Source organism: Aphelocoma coerulescens, chromosome 4 (assembly GCF_041296385.1).
Source record: "Aphelocoma coerulescens isolate FSJ_1873_10779 chromosome 4, UR_Acoe_1.0, whole genome shotgun sequence".
Lineage (NCBI taxonomy): Eukaryota > Metazoa > Chordata > Aves > Passeriformes > Corvidae > Aphelocoma > Aphelocoma coerulescens.
This window is the reverse complement of record NC_091017.1, coordinates 53363920-53384626: the sequence shown is the minus strand read 5'-3', so window position 1 is coordinate 53384626 and position 20707 is coordinate 53363920. Positions and strand designations below refer to the sequence as shown.

Sequence of the window (20707 nt, the reverse complement as noted above, 5' to 3'; positions counted from 1 at the left end):
TAAGGAGTTTAGGAAAACAAGCCTTGTCCTCATTCTACTCATGGCTTTGGTACATAAAACATGCTCATTTTCTCTCTTTCTTTAATCAAGGCTTTGATCCTCTCAGCTGCAAGAGCCAATAGAAGAGCCATCCCCACGTTTCTCACTTTTCACCACTCTGTGCAACCTTCCCCAGTGTGCTCGCACCAGCATTCGAACACAGCTAACCTTCACGATTTTAGTGAAAAATCCAAGTGTTCTTTAGCCAGCCTTTCTCTGACAGTACTCTAAATACAGCTCTAATTAATGTGTGAAAAATTAATGTGTGAAAAAGTACCAAGAGATTCCATTCATACCTTTTCTTGGATTTCACATATTAAAACCTGCCAGCCGTGTAAGTTGCTAAGTATTAAAAGGTATGACTGTACTCTCTAACAAGGCACCAAGTGGGCTACCTGAACTAATTTAAGTACTTAGCTGGACCACTTGCTCTCCTACTTTAACAGACCCACCTTTCTGGCTGTCCTGTATTCATCCATTTGAAAAATGTTCTGTCACAAGAAGAAATTAGAATGCCTAGTAGATTCTGAGTAGAACCAGAATATCCTTTCATGAAACTTTTAAAACCAATGTACATGTTTCGAAATTGAAATTTAAAAAAAAGAAAAGCAGAAAAAGCAAACAGAAAAAATAAGCATCTTCCAAGATATCATGGGGAAAGCATTTAAACATGTATATTATCTATAGAACATATACATTTCTCTATATTGTGAAATATATTTTTTAATTCCCAAACAATATGTATTTAATTCCTGAAATCACACTGTTTATAACAAGTCTGCATGCTCTGTTTTTGAGGGATGTTCAGGTTGCAGAGGATTAGTGACAGATGTTGTGCATTCAACATGCTACTCAACTATGTATCAGTCTGCTGGATCACTGGTGCACCCGGCACTCAATGAATGTAAAAGAGCACCAAGTATCATTGTGTAAAAGAGAAATTATATTTTTGATATAAAGAATATCTGAAACCAAATAAACCAGTATGAAGCATCAACATTGGAGTAAGTTATTCTTGCCTCTTAAATATATAAAGTTAAACAAATAAATAAGCATATTCTACTCTAGCACCACTTACAATTTTTGTATCTTTTTCTTCCCTGTAAGACCTTTTTGGTATACAGAGCTGCTATCCACCTTGTAAAACAGCTACCACTACTGAAAGACAAAAACAGTGAAAATATTCCTCCCTTCAAAACATCCAGTTAGAAAATGTTCACCCCCTACCCGTTCAAAGTTACCAATACTGCTTTAGTTAACAGTCATTTTAGGGTAAAAATATCTCATTGGCACAAATAACGATTTTCTTTTCAAAGTTGTGAGCAACTCAGATGAAATGAAATCTGCATATGACTCATCAGTGTTGGCAGTCAGGAGAAACTGAATGCTCTAAGTACAAATGAGCAACTCACTTTCTGGGGCTCACTTTCTTCTCTATCTTATGCAGGCCCAGCTGAAGAACTGGGTTTAAAGGACAAGCTCATCTAAATAATTCACACAGAGAGGCCCACATGTGTGTGTATATATTCACGTGGCTCCTAAGCGATGCTGTGCTGGTTTAAGAAGGTCTTTCCCAGAACCCTCCAAGTTAACCATGACCATTTCCCTACATTACAGCTCTCTAATGGATACTAATGAAGGTTGATTTGGTGAACACTTCCTAATCTATTTCAGTCACTTGAAATAACTACCACCTTACTCAATTTAACTTGCAATTGACAAAAACAGATTCACAAAGACAATCAAGGTGTTGTCTCATCAGTAACTCTGCTGGTAGACAGTAGTGGATTTTAGTTCCCATGGAAGGAGGAAATGAGAGGATGGGAGTCTCTTCATGTAGTGAGTGCTGCTGCATCTGGGAAAGGAAATATATCTGCTTAACAAGGACAGAGAATTTTTTTCAGCCAGCAAAAGAAATACTGAGAAAAGAAAAAGGAGATGTACTTGTTGTCCAGAAAGGAGTAAACAACAATAGGGAAAAGTTCTGTGTAAGCCACTGGACAGAAAAGGAGATGTACTTGTTGTCCAGAAAGGAGTAAAAAACAATAGGAAAAAGTGCTGTGTAAGCCACTGGACAGTATTTTCCAAAGGCAAAGCAGTACACACCATCCATAAATCAATCCATGCTTCAGATTAGAGTGTGACGTCTCAGAAAAACATGGTTCCCCAAAAAATTCCTATTTATTGATTTGCCCTGCTACTCCCAAGACACGTTGATCAGGCTGTGAAAGAAATGTCATGAGGCAGTACTTGCAATAGTATGAATGATGACTCAAAGGTCCTTCACTTTCCACTGCATCTGAACTCCTGTTTTCTAATTAAAATGAATGTCAGGGTACAATTTTTTATTTCTATACTGTTTAACTGACTCAATGGCACAATTCACACTGAAAGATATGGCATAAGAACAACAAAAAAGCTGTACTAAAGTAACAGAAATACCCCACTGTCCCAGGTTTATTTCAATGTTACAGTTAATTTATGCTCATTCAAAAAGTTCTGAGGATTAATAAGATGTTACAACTAGAAATATCTTTGAAGTAATACATACTTTAAACTGATTCACACAATCAGGCTTCGGACAAATACAATGAAAACTCACTACAATCCATTGACAGGGCATGGTCATCAGTCAGTTTTCTACGCAAAAATCACATAATCATTCCTCTGAAGTCAAAGGTGTGCAAAAAAAGCAATCTAATATCTTTGTTCACACTTTATACTGCCTGCAGAATCAATATTTTGGGAAGACCTAAAATTGTCTAATTGAAGTCCCAGTGCAAGATTTTCATTTCACTTTCAGTTCTCCAAAGGAATTAGTCACCACACATGGTGCATTAACTGCAGCAGCTCAGCTCCTTCAGATGCACTCAAGTTTCCTCTGTTATATGTATCCAGACATAATTGCACTGTCTGCTTTGCTGCCTGGAATTGTTAGTTTTCATATTCAGCTACCTATCTAGAACAACTGAGGCGTACTTACTGTCTGGACAGGATGGGAGAACATGGGTAAATAGTGAATATCAAAGACCTGAGGAAAACCCTCAGAAATCAATCACGCATTGTATTAAGAATTGCCTGAGTGGTCTGTAAAGGCTTGATAATCTAAGAACTCTCTAAGTGACAAAAGCATATTTTAATGAGTATCAGGTCTTAGTTACAAACAAAGCAGTGTCATACCATAAAATGCCATTTACTGCTTCTAATGCACTCTTTCCTAGCTGATACATGTCATTTATAGATTTCACAGGTGAGCTCATTGTAAAGAAGCATAGCCATATAAATAACTACAGATTCAAGTCGAAGCCCTTTTTCCTTTGCCTCAAGGTTCTTTCTGCCTCTTACTTTTCTTTCTCTTCTCTACAGGACCCCTATAGAAAATGCTGCCTTCCCCTTCCCTGTCTGGTGTGCTCTCCTAGGAGCAAGGAGTGTAGTTTCAAGTGCTATTCAAAAAAAGCCCTAAAAATCTTGAGTCAAAATTTTCTGCAATTCATTAGTTACTAATTTTCTTTTCTGTATAGCTAAGAAACAAAGCAGGGCTCACCTACCATCAGCAAAAGTCCTAGCAGTTCACGTCTTAAACAGATGCTTAGCCTGATCAGGCATCTGTTTCCACAAAAAAAGCCCAAAACAAAACAAAACAAACAAAAAAAACCAAACAAACCAAAACCAAACAAAGAAAAAAGACAAAAAACCAAAACCAACCAACCAACCAAAAAAACCCCAGGAATATGTCTGGTCCCTGTTTTGACCAAGCACATCTTGAAGCCTTCCAAACTAGGCTGCATGTTGAGGATGTTGCCTAGTTTCTGCTTCTGCCAAAGAAGGGGGGACAACTGAACATATTCATGTCTTTCTTTCACACACAATAAGTATGTTGGTGTCTAATTTTGTTTTATTTTGAAATAAAATCAACTCAAAACGTGAAGATACCACATGACACTAACATCACTGCTGCCATCTAGCGGACCTCTGTTCTCTCCTGAGCAGGGTGTTTCGGTCAGTGGATATTATCTGCACCTTTCTTTCACTTCGTCACTTTTAGAAGGTTTGCATAGAGACATTGAAAAAGTTACAGATTTATCACCTTTATTTTTTTTTAATTCAAACCAGATTGAAAACCAGTTACCTGACTTTATTTTTCTCTTGGACCTTCCTTTATGCTAAGCACTTCTGGCTCACTCTTTTTCTTTTTATCTTGCAACATACTTGCACTGTCAGACTAAATTACTATTTGCAGTAAATTTCAGCTCCAACTCTAAGGCACTTTTTATTGAAGTATCTTGTTTGCCATGGTATGGTTATAGTCCTCTTGGGACTTATATTATAAAACTTATTTTCATGGGTTTATAGCTGTGCAGTAAAAATTCTCATTGCACTGAAATTTGGCTTACAAGCGTCAATACAGAGGGGGTTTTTTTTAATATTTATAAGGTTACACTTTAAAATTTTAGTGATTTTTTTAAATTATTATTTCTTGATATTTACAAGCATCTTTATTCTTCCACCGTTCATCTTCACTCTACTCTGAATTAATTCTGATGCACTACATTGAACAGAATAAAGGTCTTACCTTATCTTTAAAAAGTACATATCTGCCTCAAGATTTTGATTTTAGAAGGTTCTAATTCAGTCAGAGCAACATGTTTTCTCCCAGACCCTTTCTCTCGCCACCTCTCTCGTCATCTCCTTCCATGTATGAGCTCTCCCTTTCCTATTGCCTCCTATGGCCACCGCTACGCTGAAGCTTCAGACTCTCCCCTCGGGAAAGGCAGAAGCCAGCAAGTCAGTTTGTCTGCATTTCGGGTAATTTCCTCCCCCCATCCCTACTTTGTGATAGTACCACGTAACTATTTAACTGTGTAACTATGTAGCTGTTCTCTGAGGCAGAGTCCTGGCAGCTGAATGTCAGACTATTCATCAAGAGTTTAAGCAAAATAATGATGATTAATTTACTGACAATTACTTTGAGTACCAAAGTAAATCCCCCAAGGCAACTGAAATGTGATGTCCCCTTCTTCAAAATATTTTCATGCACACAGCACTCTAATTGAAAATTATATAACCTTTGAGACACTCCTACTTTGCACTGACTGTGGAAGTCAGTGTTTTCTGTGAAAAAAAAAAAAAAATAGAAAAAAGAAAAGTGATTTACGGCTCCAGGGGCACACCTTTTTAAACAACTGCCAGGCGGGACATAAAATACAAAAGTATAGTGTTCCCATAAGCATTAAGCGACACCTGTTTAACACACCTGATAACATCTATTTGCATTCAGAAGAGAGGTTAAAGGTGAGAATGATACCATTAGCTTACATCCCATCAGAGTAAGGGACAGAGAATTCTGCTTGAGGACATCACTTGCTGCAGGCAGTTCTTAGGCAGTATTGTCCTATAGATCACAACACCATTATTGCAAGGTGCTGCATCTGAATGCCTTCATCACAAAACCCACAAACTTCAAGTGCCACAAGAGATTGCTGAATCTGGAATACTTAAAGGAAGATCAGCAGTGACATTTTCCAGAAAATAACCCTTCATCATTCAAACAAACAAACGAACAAAACAACAACAACAAAAAAACAGCAAAGGAAGTAAATACTGTAAGGGGGGGGGGGGGGGGGGGAAGAATAAACAGCAAATGGATAACGGATTTCAAATTCACAGTCAGTTCAGTCTAGCAGAAGAGCATTTGACCATTGCATATCTTTGTAGGCACAAAACAGATGTGATAAAGTAGTGCCTGGGTTATGTTAAAGAATACTAATTGAAGCAACCTCAATACTAATTGAAGTGACCTCAACAGCAAGACTAGGCACGTGCTTATTCCAATCAACACACCCTGCATCACACCCAGTAACTGTTTGGGCATATAAAGACACAGTCACTGTGCTCAGTGGCTTGCCCCTGCCCGAGACTGAATGTATACCACAGGATTAGGCTCTGCTGCTGAGATAGACAGGGAACAGTTTAAGAATAGAGTTTTGACTCTTCCAGGACTTCTGTCTGAGACAAAGCTCAGGCAGCTTACCAGCAATGAGCTGACCATGGCAATTCACTGGTGGTGAATATTCCCACTGACATGGGAATAGCGTGACAAAATTCACTGTGTGGGAGCACTGCCTTCATCTGTTCTTCACCATCATTACTCTCTTCAGAGATGGTGCCATTTAACCATCTTTAGGGCCCAAGTGAGCCCAACTGGTGAACTGATTCAAGAACAACAATCAATTCAGGCAAATTCTGCCTCATTTGTCTTGACAGCTGTTAAGTTGGTATGACCAGGGGGAAATAGGAACGGGATAAGGAGTGTCTCAAGGGACCTACAGGACAACACAGCAGCCCAGACAGACAACTCAGTAGCTTTTGGGGAGAAGAACATATGTGAGTGGAAAGAGCAATAGGAACAGTCATGTTTTCATTAAGTTGTTCTTTTTTTTAACATTCTTATTTCAAGCCAATGCAGTTGATTGATTTGACACCCTGCAGATTAACTTTTCATGCCTGTCTTTTGCTTGAAAACAGACATTTCTATTTACACCTCAGAGAAAACCAAATATTCCTCCTCTACATTTGACAAGTCTATTCACTCTCAGGAGTGTTACTAGCTATACAAGGATAGACCAACTCAGAATGACTCCTCCAGGTCTCAGCACAGGTCCATGACCATTACTGTGCTTCAGCACTAGTCAGTGCTACTATTAATTATTTCTTCTTCTAGTTTTTTCAATAGTTTGCTGTGGGTTTGTTTGGTTGGTTTTTTTGCGGCGGGGTGTGGGGGGTTGTTGCTGACCACTGCAGCTCTTTTTATCTTAAATGCAATGTTTCAGCCCTTGAAAAATTTCACCATGTGTCCTTTTCTGGCTGCAGCATACTAGCTCAAGACCTTGATACCCGAGGCAACCAACATTATTGCTGAGCTGCTCGCATTTCATTCAAGGTTTGATGTTGGCAACTAAAAGGACAAACTGGGAGGAAAGAAACTTGATGTCAGGGGTGGAGGAGGCTATAGCATTGCAGGCCAGTGGGAAGTGTAGCCAGAACATGCAGGCTATCCCTGAGACACCTTTCCCCACTGCCACTGTCCTCAAGCAGTGGAAGAGATGGCTTCTGGAGACACACTTGGTTATTGCATTGAAGGAAGGTCGGCCAGTGCATGACCAGAGGCACAGTAGGTTATGGTGACCAGTCACTGTAGCACCACTGGCTGGCTGGGCACTTCTGCCTAAAATAATCACAATAAAGTTCTAATAAAGTCTTGTGAGAAAGAATTGACCTAATATTTATCTGCAGTGTGTTGTATCCACATCCCTCTGCTTAATCCAAAATATACATAGCATCTTTATTTACACACATACATAAACATATGCATACATATATATATATATATATACATTGTTTTCAGAAAGGCACACCACAGGATTTCCATATTTTAAAAGCATTTTCACCTCTTTTTGAATTTTAATCAATTTTTTTTTCTCAACAAAAAACAAAGATGAAGGAGAGGCAAATCAAGCAAACACTGACAAATTCAGGGTATTGATAAAATACAACAGAAAGTCCATAGTCTGACCTATTTTTCATTGCCCCATCTTTGTGTAACTTAAGTAGAACAGGTTGCTTGACCCAATATTATAAAGGTTGTTGGGCCCCCCTCATACTAGACCTTGTTCTCAGCTGTGTACAGCTTTACCTCTTTGAGCTGTGTATTTCTCTTTACACATCTTCCTCAAGGTCTTTTTTATTTTGTCATGATTATTCAACTCTATGATTTTCTGAGCAAGATTAAAAGGAAGTGTGTGTTGTGCTTGCTAACCTAAATCCATACAAAAGCTTTCCTTATAAACTTGAGTGTTATCTCAGAGTATGCAGTCTACAGCAGTGATCTAGCAGTTGACAATTTGTCACCCTGGAGTCACAAATATATGTCCTACTGGTAAAATTAGCTAAACTATAATAGTTTTCTAATTAAAAAAAAAAAAGTTTCCACATGATCATGTACTCATATCTAAAACCAAGGACCCAATATTGAAAATTTTGGCTTAGGACCCAATATTGCTCCAGACCCAATATTGCAAATTTCCTCTCTGCTTCTAATGAGATCTGTGAAAGCATTATTATTTAATCACCTTTAAGCCCTTGCAAATTTTACTAGTACTCATAACTTCTTTTTTTTAGAGAATTTAATAGACTTTAATGGAACTTGACCACACAAGCAACACACAGACTGTTGAACACAGATTTCCCAAGAGCACACTACATTATATAAAATACCCAATACCAAACCAGTAATGCTGATGCTCAATGTACATCCTGCAAGTAGGCTGTTCCAGGCACTACAAGTTGGGCATTTTTTCAGGTGCAGAGATGACATTTCTCCCAGGGTCAAACACTCAGGCTGTGCTTGGAAATTTATGGTAGCAGCAGGTATCTTAACTGTAAACCTTTTACATGGCCTGGACAGAGAAGAAGTTTGAAGAATAAATGTACATTTTTTTTCTGCCTTCCTCTATTCCTTGAATAACTCTCCTTACAAGACATCCCACTAAATCTTCAACATCAAGATTCTTCCAGGTTTCAGAAAAATTAGAACAATTACACCAGGGATATGGATCTGGGTTCTGATGTTGCCAGGGGACTAAGTTCCCTGATACCACTGAAGTTAAATTAACACTGACTAAATAAAAGCAATTTTTTACCTGGAATATGAAAGTCTACTTCCAGCATGTACTAGAGCCCTAGCACTACAGTGGTTAAGAGAAGCATGGTTATTCTTTATTTGATTTGCAGTTTTTATTTAGCTTTTAAGGAAAAAAAAATAGTCCATCCCAGTTCATATCTTCATGTACATTTATAATTTATGCTCTGTTGACTGACAGAAAAAGAACAAACATATTAAAATTTGATACCTGCCCTCCAAATGAAGGAAACATTTCACAATAGAATTTGCATTGTTTAGTTCTGATCATCTTCACATTTAGTTGTTATTGGTGTCTTAAATATTGTGTTTATTTCTTGTCCAAGAATTGAGGATCAGCTTTTTTGACAGCATGTTGAGGAAATTATCTAAGTACAGAACCATAAATCCAATTCCTGTATTCCTTCTGAACTTACTTTAACTGCTCATTGATGATTTAACTCAAAATATTAAGCTTTCCTATTTGTTCCTACAAAACCTGCTGTTCTGCAGGGAAATCTCTGACAGTACTACTTAAGGAAGTCAGTTTTGCAAATAATGGGCATCAGTGGGTTTTTTTCATAGAATTTTATTTTTAGCAAAAAATATCTTGACTATACAGTAAGAATATGATATTCAGAGAGTAAGGCATCAAAGTAAAAGCTAAGCCGTGGATCAAATAACTTGAACCCCAAGTCAAAATTTAAAAAAAATAAATCAGTTAATTTTGCTTTTATGCAAATACTATTTAGTTTGCTTGTTGGCAGTTCAGACTTCATTCCATCTCAGAATGTCTGAGTACTGACATGAGTGAAATTAAGTAGCATAATGATATACCTCCACCTAACTGCTTGTCTTCTTTGCATAATGCCATTTTTAGCATTTGTATCCAAATGAACCTAAAGAATGTAAGGAGAGTAGAATAAAATACACTGTACAAACAAAATAAGTTAACCCCAACACCTGAACTTAAAATGTATTTTAAGAATGGAAAGTCTGGGAGAAATATATCCTACTTTGAGATATAAATAGTTCTGCTTCAAGTATAGGATTAATCCTCCACTTAAACATTTACAGAGCCTCCTGATATTCTGCCATTGCCACAAACTGCTTGTGCCAAGGAACTTACAGGTCTAATCCTCTTGAACACAGATTTATTGCAGCTTTGCCCTATCTTCAGAGTATTGCATTTCCCTTCCTGCCATTACACCCATGTATTCTGCATTTGAATGTCTTTATTTTTAAGTTTCTGGTGCATGTGCAAGCCATCAGTTACTCTCTCCACCCAGAGAGAGTGCAATCACTAGCAGGTCTGGGATTTTACTCTATTTATAATAAAACATTTGATTTTTTTTTTTTTCATCAAGACAGCAATTACTATGATTACATTTGGGTTTAATTTATCTGCTTAAATAAGTTTTGTGGTTATCCAGAGCATAATGCCATTAGCAATTTTACACAGCTGAGCTCTATCAAGAGTGAGAAACATGCTTGAAAGGCAGATTTATGAACTACAGGTAATGAGGGTTGCTAAATCCTGAAGCACTCCTGCAATTACAAGTAGCTATTTTCAAGGAAGCCTAAGATTTCCAATAAATTTTAAGCATCTCCAGCTTTAGGAGGGACCATATTGTGTTGGCAGGCTGGTGGAGAAGACAATACAGTTGTCAGAATTACAATGTCAGGAAAAAAAACCATAGAATATTTAAATTTCAGATATAAACAATCACATTATTTACTACTGCACTATCAATTTGCATTGATGATATAAAGAATAGCTAATTGCTGTTGCTAATGTAACTTACATAAAATATGCAAAACTGCTGAAGTCAGTAGTACGGATACCCTGCCATAAGGAATAACTGGCCACTCAAACTGATTATCACAAATGGGTGGTTAAGATTACTCAAAAATCGCTGTCAAATATATTAGCAAAAGCAGGTTTAATATAAATTTGTGGAAGTACAGCTTCACAAAATGCTCTGGAAAGGTTTACTCTGTTACTTACTACATAGATGAAGCATACTAATGAAAATCAGATTAGAATCAGTTTAGAATGATATACACAGAGACCAGGCAGACAAAAGTGTAAGGGTGCAGAAGAGGGTGCATGATTCCTGTTGAGCCATGAGGTTCAGAGAGAGCCTCCTTGCTTGCTAAACTTCTGAGAGTCTAGGACTACAATCTCAGTCCCATACAGTTTAGTCTAAAGGATTTAGCAGCATTTAATAACTAATTTAACATAACTCATTTACTATCTATAAAAGGATTCAGTAGAATTTATTACAGCTACAACAGTGCCTTAATTGTAGATCCAAGATGTCAACATTCATGCTATACTTGCTATAGTGTATTTCAGTCACTTCACACACTCAAACATGTACAGACACAATGGCTGTGTCTATATAAATTTACAAAGATATACCTGTTAAAAATTACCCTCAAATCCAGTGAAATACTAATGTTAGATGCCTTGTTATTTCTCTGTGGGTGAGGCTAGAGCCTTGAGGAGGGAGTGGGGGTGTCAGTGCAGGTCCCACCTTGAGTTTTCAGTGATGGTTTTGCAAATATAGGAAAACTCTGAGAGGTGTCCCTCTAAGAGACGGGTGCATCCACTGCAGTCCAGAAGAGCTCAAAGGGCCTCTCTTAGAACAGATGCTTAGAGGGTCACAAAATGCGTGGCTTTAGTCATGAATTTCCATCCTGGCTGTAATCCAAGCTGGTAATTACTGGAGTTCTTGAAAGGGTCAGTAACAATGGTACTGTTCCATTCAGGCTACAATTCAGGTAAATAATGTTCCAAGACTGTCAGAGGATGACTGATTATCTCTTGTTCCCCTCCTTGGGGAGGCAACGGAAGTCCCTGGTACAGACAGTGCCATGCCCACCTTAGCCATGCAAGAATTCTGGCACGGCCAAGGTAAGCTTCACCACTCAACTCATTGCTCAAAAGCCAAGGCTAGCGGGAGTTCCTGAGATCACAGAGCAGCCTGAGTAGGTAGTAGAGAGAGTGTTACCTCACCACAGTGGTTTAGAAAACACTCCGGTTGATACGGGTGAGCTGTATTATCATTAAGGCCAGTTTATTAATTGGGAACAAAACATTTCCCTATGAAACCTTCATTAAAAAGCATTTAACTGTGACTAATGTTAGTGTATCGTTATGTGTGATCTTGAGCATTATTAAGCAGGTGTCTGACAAAGGAGTACGGCATGTCTTCTCAGTGCCTCTCAGTAAGGTATAGTGGGTACATGGCTAATCTAAAGGAGGTCCTACCACAGATGAAGACTGTTGGGGTCTCCTCCCCCCACCATGTAGCCCTGGGAGAGGGGCCCTGAGGGGAGGCACGGGGTTTCCCTGGCCCTGGTCAGCCTCGTTCCCCATGGGTTGGTTTGTGTTCCCCTGTGCGGGCAAAAGGAGCTCGGGTCCTGACTGTAGCAGTTCCTCGGCAGAGCCCCGCCATGCGGCTGGGGAAATAAACATCTCTGAAACATCTAGCAAGAATCCATCCATCCATATATATTTCTTTTCCACAGGCCTCCTGGTTTGATATATGCGTGTTACAGTAATCCCCGCTGTAACAAATGGTGGAGAACTGCTGGCATATATCAACCAGGAGGCCCGTGAAAAAGAAATATATATATGGACAGATTCTTGCTAGATGTTTCAGAGATGTTTATTTCTCCAGCCGCATGGCCGGGCTCTGCCGAGGAACTGTTCCAGTCACGGGACCCGAGGGTCCCTGCCCGCGCAGGGGAACACAAACCAACCCATGGGGAACGAGGCCGAGCAGGGGCAGGGAAACCCCATGCCTCCCCTCAGGGCCCCTCTCCCAGGGCTACATGGCGGGGGGGGGAGACCCCAACAGAAGACCTTCTCTACGGCAAATGAGTTTTTATCTCAAATGCCTGTTCAGACACATGCATTTCTGTTTAATGTGACAAAATCAGCCTGAAGAAAAGTATAAATGTACCACTTTCATGGTATTTTACACAGTTTTCTGGAGTAGTTTCATAGACTGGTTCTCATTACAGCCCTTGCTAGATGTTCCTTATACTAGATATGACAGATGGATTTTGTAGACTTAGGAAATTTTGAAGCATGTCACAGTAATAAAGCATGTGGCATTTTTTCCCCTTTTAAATTCTGTCAGTTCAGTGACAGCAAGGATTATCCCCCCAATAGAGCATGTAAGTGTGCTTGACTTTCAGCACATCAAAAGTAAAATCTCAAGATGTGTTCCTCTGGTATTCATTAACATGGAACTGGAACAACAAGACCAAATCCAGATCAAAAAAAGAGGTCATCTGCCTTTCTCTGGTAGAAGTCATTGGAGAGAGAAGGAGAGACACACCAGTAAAATTACAAGCTAAGTTTGCCCATTCACAACTTCAAAAGTTTTATAAGCATTTAAGAACCCATCTATCACCAATAAATAAATAAAGCAAATGAAGGTGATAACTCACTTTTGTGAGTTTGAAAAGACTGATCTAATTGTCTTTCTCAAAGGGACCTTTAAAAGAAGCTAAAGTTTGACCCCTATCCTCATGAAATCATTTAACCTTCCTCCCACACAGTCACAGGCTTATCAGCAAGTATTTTCTCAGATGCTCTTGTGATTTATGGTCTTAACAAAAGGAGAGGAACTGCCTTGCAAAAGGTGTTAGGCTATGGAGAATACTTTTAGGGACCAAATATCAACTCATATGCCCTCTAGGAGAAGTAAGGATCTCAAACACCCAGCCGGTAATCTTAGTTCCTCTCAATGTTCAAGAAGTAGCCACCGTACGATGTTATATTTCACTAGTGTTTGATTGCCTCATGCCATTTTTAAGAGGTGATGTGCAATTATCATAGCTAATGATAACCTGATTATGAAACCATAAAAATAATGAATAAGGTATTACCAGGTATTCCACAGCATGGATGAAAATGCACACACCTATCGGACAAAATTAAAACAGCAGTAACTGACAACGAAATGGAAAAAGAAAGATATCAGCAGTATGAGTTATAAATAAAACAATTCGCTAAACCATTTGAAGATGTCTGAATTAAGAACATTAAGATGTCCAAGTAGAAATCTCACTGAATGTTCTTCAAAACACTGTACACTTTTGCACATAAACTTTTGAGTCAAAATCCTTCTCCACAATATTCAGCATATGGTCTTATGCTTTATGGTGTAACCATTATACTGTGCGGTGTAAATTAATCATGTTTAAAAGCTGTATAAAGACTGCGTGCCAGGAATCCATGTGCATATCATTCTGTATTTAAACAAACAGAAAGCCCATTATAGAAAATCTTGCCGTCTCAGACAAGTAAAATGTGGTTTCAAGTCTCATTATTCTTTTCACCCTCCTCTTACAGGATCACAACAACAGCTGCCTGCATGATGGATCTACGCAGATATCCTCTGGATGAACAAAACTGCACACTAGAAATTGAAAGTTGTAAGTTACTGGAGGGAAGGGGTTGGCCAAATGACAGCTGAGAATTGAATTATATTCTCAGGTTAGGCAAAACAGGAACAAGTTGTTCAAATACTGTGTGTTCAGTGAGCTTGCACACTGAACAGACTAAATGTATTTCTGTAATACATAAGCCAAAATGTGTTTCATTCACAATATTGGTTGATCCAAGCTTATAAAATGTCTTTCAAAATCTCTTGTCAAGGAAGGGAGGAGAGCATTTTCTGAAGATTAATTCAGAGGACAGCAATCAAGCACTGTCCATCTTCAGTGCCTAATCACTGCTGAACCTGGATTAATTATTTCACCTCAGCACATTCAACTCTAACATCAAGATTGACATCCGTCCCACGTGGTGGGGGCGGGACTGAGCAATTGCTGTTACCAAATCTTTTGGAGGTTATAAAAAGAAACAACTTGATCCTTCAGCACCAAGGTTAATGAGAGTTTTGTTATCATCTTCCATGAGCATGGGAACAAGGCGTGCACTTACAAATTTTTGTAATTAACACCATCTCTATATATTTTATGATGGTGGCTTTTAGAGAAGTTCCTGTGAAGGTTTTTGGAAAGAATCTTTATTATGCTGGCCACGTAGCTTCCCTTTCCAGTGTTTCCCATCATGCTGCTGATCTTCCTGGTCACTTTCTGCTAGTTCAAGACTTGGTCCAAGTGTCATAGTGCTGGGGTTCCTCCCCCCTGGCGTGGGGTCCGGGGGGAGGGGGACCCTGGGGGGGAGACACGGGGTTTCCCTACTCCCTGGTGAATCCTGTGAATCCTGTTCCCCATTGGTTGTTTGGTGTTCCCCTGCACAGGGAGGACCCTGGTGGTCCCGTGATTGAGACAGTTCTTCAGCAGTCCCCCAGCCATGTGGCTGGAGAATAAACATCTCTGAAACTTCTATCAAGAATCAGTCCCTATTCTTTTCCACAGGCCTCGCTGTCTTATACATGTTGCAGTAATCCCCACTGCAACACCATAGTCCACCACTTTACAGGACATAAGAAGCTGCTTGTCAAGATGCATGGTTGTCATCCCATACTTGGGCTTTGCAGTCCCCTGCCTTTTTTTGGCACAACACAGTTTTCTTGATGTTGCTTGCTGCTGCTTGGCTTATCTTCTGGCTTGAACTTACTAAGGCATGTAATGGATGCTTTTGGAGAATGAGTCAAATCTTTATTTTCAAAATAAAGTGCATAATGCTTGTCTTCAGTCACTTTGCTACCTGATTAGCAGAGGAAATGGATATAAATACAATACCACTGCAACCGAAATGGTTGACGATACTGACATTGCCTTCATATTGAACTCATACCTTAGTCTATTTGTTGGGAGGTAGCTGATTTGTAGTCCCCAGCTCAATCATGACTGAAGATGGTGAAAGTACATTTGCATTTATCAGCTAGCAGCCCAAATAATGAAACAATTTACTGGTTTAATGGAACATTTTACTGGTTTATACCTCTTTTTCACAAGCTTTCACATAAATGAAGCTTTGAAAGGATAAATGATCAGTGAGAATGGAGTTAGTACTACTACTGAGACCTCACCAAGAATCAAAACTAGCATCAGATGGAATAAGTAATTAAAATGCTAACACAATCAGGGATGAGAGAGTACCATGACGCTCATGTGGCCAGTCACACGTGCCCAAAAGAAAATTGCTTTTCAGACCTTTTGAACACTTGTATAAATAATTCATGTCTCCAGAGATACATATGTTGATACGTTAAGACTTGCTGAGCTGATCACAATTTGCAACAGGTCAAAATTGAAGAGTGAATTACTTCTCATGAGTATTTAGGTCAGTTCTACTAACAACTGAATTATTCTCCAAAAGCACAGATGTGCTTACCTGCTACTGGAAGCCCACAGGTAGTAGATGTGTCAGGGGCAGTGGTGTCTGACAATTCTCCACCTAAAATATACCTTCTATTCTACCACAGTTCTTCTCATCTGCATGTCTAAAGCTCTTGAAAATTCCTGATCATACTTGGAAGAATAGAGTTCTGAAGAGTACTCTGCATTTAGTAGTACCCACTAACCCCCTTGAAATAATGAGGAGGCAGAATGGGAAAGGTGAATACAGAGGTGATAACCATGACCACAGCTTCTCTGCTCATGCCATGTATATTAGGCATGTGGCATTTGCTTCCATGACAGAACCAATTTGTAAGACTCCCACCCTCAAGATCTCCTTCCAGCTCCTGCATCACCCTTCAGCTATTGTGCTTCTCTTCTGTTTCTATTGTGCCAGTATACAAATGTTCACAAAGCTAGGATGAAAATAAAACTGTTAGCATTTTTTTGGTTAAAAAAATATCCCTTTGATAGAAAGCCTTATCCACATCAATTTTGGGACAGACAGGAGTTAAATAAATCCCAGGACAGAACTGTTCCCAAAATAAAAGGGAAGGTGGTGCTGTAATCACTAAGCAAGTCTGTAAATCACTAAGCAAGTCTGTGCAATAGCAAGCAGCATTTCTCACCACTATACAGATACTGTGAGTATGTGCACTGTCAAACAATTTTCAAAGCACTGGGAAGTGGTTTTGTTTATTTTTTTACTGTGCACTGTTATATGGTTTAACCCATGTGGCACCAGCTTCCAGAGCAGTACTGTTGTATGTGAGAGCTGCAGGATTTCCTTCATTCCTAAATGTTGGCAGGCAGGTGGCTTCCCAGCAAGTCCCAGGGTGCTTCCCAATTTCTAAAATAAGCAAGCTGGAGACACATTTTCCCCTCCAAAAGCTGAGTGCTTCCCAGTGCATCCACAACAGCTGTGTAGCAATGCCACAGAGCACCAATGCTGAAGCACACACAACCTGGCTCTCTTTTGAGTTCCCATGTGTTTTCAAGGGTGACTTACTCCGGCTGCAGAAGGAGCATGTTCTAGAGGAACCAGGAAGTCCCACAGATTAATTTATCAAAGAATAGATGAACGTCACAATTCTTGTGAGCAGGAAGTCATTTCACCTCATAGGGATGCTGTGGTAATTAGCCAAAGACCATACCTGAAAATCTAAAGTGATATGAATTGTTCCTTAATAATACTTAACAGTGAGTAATTTCAGGCATTGCAAATAGCAGCTAAACAGCTGTGTGACACAGGAATGGAAAAGAGCACAAGGAATCAAATGCTGCACTATTATCAAACCTCTCCAGCAGCACAGCGAAGGCATGGATAATGCATGCTTATATTGAGCCAGCAGATTATTTTCATTTAAAAAATTGCATTTCCAGCTCTCCTGAAGCTATCTTACAGGATTGCAGAAGCTGTGTATGCATGGCTGACAATGAGAGAAATATATACATTTAGGAGGAGAGCATTTTGGCTGCACATGTTCCTTCACACACATTTTTCACAGTTTTACCCAACCCATTCACCTTATTCCAAATTCTGCAGTGGAAGATGGGGAGACTCTATCAGACATTTTTCACCTGTTCCAATGTCTAATACCATGATGGCCACTGGAAACTTCTGTGTATCAAGGGATCAAGGGATTTTATAACTGGAACTGCTTCATCAGCGGAGCTGGGATCTGTAACAATCCGTTTCTCACAGATTAGCATATACTGGGAAAGAGAAGACTTAATACTTGGCTGGAGGTTACACAGACTGCTTGGCACTCTCACATGAGCTCTGATGGATGTCAGCTTGGCAATTTAAGATGTCAAATCCCCCAGCTGTTAGTTCTGCTGTATCAGGTAGCCTTTGGCAAGGGCTACAACTGCTATGGTGGTTCAGAACCCAGTGCCTTGGCACAAGTCCACTGTCCCTGGCAGCAGCCACAACGGGCTGTGGACTGGCATGGGTGCAGACACACTGATAAAGGAGAAAGCAGAAGGAGGATGCAAACAACCAGGGACAGTAGCATCAAAATGCTACAATTATATCACCCATAGATTGTCTGTCAGAGACTTCTGACTGCATAAAGCTGCCCCACTCTAGCACTCTTCTTTACAAGAGCTGACCTCACTGCACTGCCTAGAGGGTAAGACAGAATACTGTTATTACTCTAATACTCTTTGTCCCTCTGAGGCTGCCAGTATCAAAGTAACAGCAGGATCTTGTGGACTAAGTTTGCACCTGGCTTTCACTCATCTGAAAAAAATTTGTGCCGACAGCATCACTCTGACAATAAATTAAATCCCCATTTGGGGTTTTACTTACAGCATCTCACAAACTTCAGTGAAATATGTTTCACTGTCACAGGAGAGGGAGTTCCCAGCTGTGCTTCAGTTTGGCAAAATTATTTACTTATTGGCAAGCTACTATATGTTTTACAACAGGTCTGAGCTGATTATCAAAACTGTCCCTTTGGACTCAAAAATCTGTGTCTCTATGACAACAGTTAATGCTGCAGCATGATTCAGGGATCAACACGGCAACACTAAACCATGCATTAGCCTTGTCAGCAGCACCCTTAGAAACCAGTCATATGGGTGAACTGAACAAGCCCTCAGAAACCTGAACAGAGATACTTAGGGAAAAGAGGAAGATTTATTCAGCTGGATACAGTACAAAAAATGGCAATTCTGTTTTGATTCCAGTTTTTATGGCTGTCCCTTCTTCATATAGAAATAGCTCTAACACTAAATATCTGTAATGCTTCTATGAAAGTGCAACCAACTTAGAGTGATATTACAATAAATCAATAAAATACTCCACTTGAACCTCTACATAATTTGTTACCAGAAAAAAAAAACTGAGTTCATACCTAAACATTCTTTATCACCTTTGTTGACACAGAGCCATCTGACAGAATGAGATTTGAACAGATTTAACACAGCTCTCTGCTTGAGACAAGATTGCATTGATCCAGGGTATGACTGCATTTGAGCTACCAAGGATGTAAGAACCTACACCTCAAACAAATAGGGATATTTTTTTAGAGATGAAAAACCTGTCTTAAATCCAAGCTCTCCCATACAGCTTTTCCTTTGCCTGTCTGCAGGCACAAGATATCTAGTAATTTATTCATGCCTGGCAATAAAAATTCACTAATGAATATTGCTGTTCTGGTACCTGAGGCAGCAAGAGCTTTGAGCTGGATCCACTTATGTATTTTCCCTAAAGTATCCAAAACCACTAAAAGGGCATCTGGTCTCATCCTGCTTCTCACCAAGCATATCAAATTACTTCTACAGAAAGCATAAGTTCTCCCTTCTCAAAGGAGCTTGTTTCTCAGAGTATTCTAAAAGCTGGTTGCAAGGCTCCTTCCCAATTAAAAAAAAAAAATCTGGAAGGATGATGAACCCAGTGCCTTTTTAAGAGCTTCCACTTCTGATGTTCTTAAAGAGTGCAGCCCTCCATACCAGTTGCTTAGGTTTTGCCATATCTGTAAATGAAGAGCTTCTCTCACTCACCCTCCTGCCAGACTGCCCCTGCTCTCACATGAGACCTGTCAGCCATTAACCTGTTCTCTGGAATGTGTTGCTTCCCATGGGCCCTGTGAACCCTGGGTAAAAAAATCCTCATTTTCTCCACTTTGACTTGTCTCTGGTTGTTACAGCATAGCACTGGGAATAAAAACTCTCTTCTGCTTCTGGCCAACTCCTTTAACTGTTCTAAAATACATACTCAGCTTTAAATTTCTTTCAAACTTGGTGGAATAATAAGAGAGAGAGAGGTTCAAAAACTCAGATCATTCAAACAGTGCATCTTTCTGCATACTATCTGAATGAAAAGTCAGAAGGGCTCCTGCCTGCCCATCTTCACTTAATATGCCAGGTATAAGTGATAGGATGTTCTTAGCATATCATCCCATTTACAGCATTCACAATTCACCAGTGTGGAGGTGGTTCTCCATCCATGCCTGCTGTACTCCCATTGCTGCCTGCACTATGACATGCACAAAACACCTTGCTTCACAAAGACTCTGCCCCTGGATCAAATGCCATATTCAAGCTCCCACAAAGCCTAACAAAAGAATAGGCAACATCAGGACACAGAATAGCACACTTTATCATAGCACACTCATAAAACAAACAAGACAGTACCATACGAAACACCCCAGCAAGAGCAGGAATGGAGATCAGCACAAAGGGCTGCCAAGGTTATCCCATATACTGCCCACTGGGATAGCAGAGTGACTGCTCTCTGGGCCAAGACATTTTGCAATTTTCAAGTCACTTTATAATTTCTTGAGGCACTCAGGTAACAGATCCTAGGTTACTCCATATACCCTATGCAGAATACACACACTGAGCTTGTATCATTGCAAATACACTCTCAGAAGGACCGCCCGTGGAGACTCTGCACACACACAACAATCTGTAGATCCACATTAACTTCTGACATGCCATTCTTCTGAGCTGCAAAGAACATGCTGGCAGCAAAACAAGAGAGGTTTTAAAGTTACAGCATGAACATCCATAGCAGCAGATTTAAACATCACAGGAACAGAAAGACTAGCACAGAGCTGTGAAGCTGAGCAAGTTGTTTTTTAGATACTCTGAGAGGCAGATTCACAAATAGCTTGTTGATATTGAAACTGAGAAATTAGCCAAGTA

General features: G+C 39.6%; 1 protein-coding gene across 4 annotated transcripts in view; it reads left to right on the top strand.

Moving 5' to 3' along the window:
* GABRB1 (gamma-aminobutyric acid type A receptor subunit beta1) overlaps positions 1–20707 on the top strand; it is a 123538-nt gene that overhangs the window by 82050 nt on the left and 20781 nt on the right. For all 4 annotated transcript variants that reach the window (XR_011150730.1, XR_011150729.1, XM_069014188.1 and 1 more), the window contains exon 5: positions 14091–14173. Coding sequence is in view for 2 of the 4 variants with exons in the window: in XM_069014188.1 (XP_068870289.1) it covers positions 14091–14173 (83 nt within the window). In the remaining 2 variants the exon portion in view is untranslated. The remainder of the gene's footprint in view (positions 1–14090; positions 14174–20707) is intronic.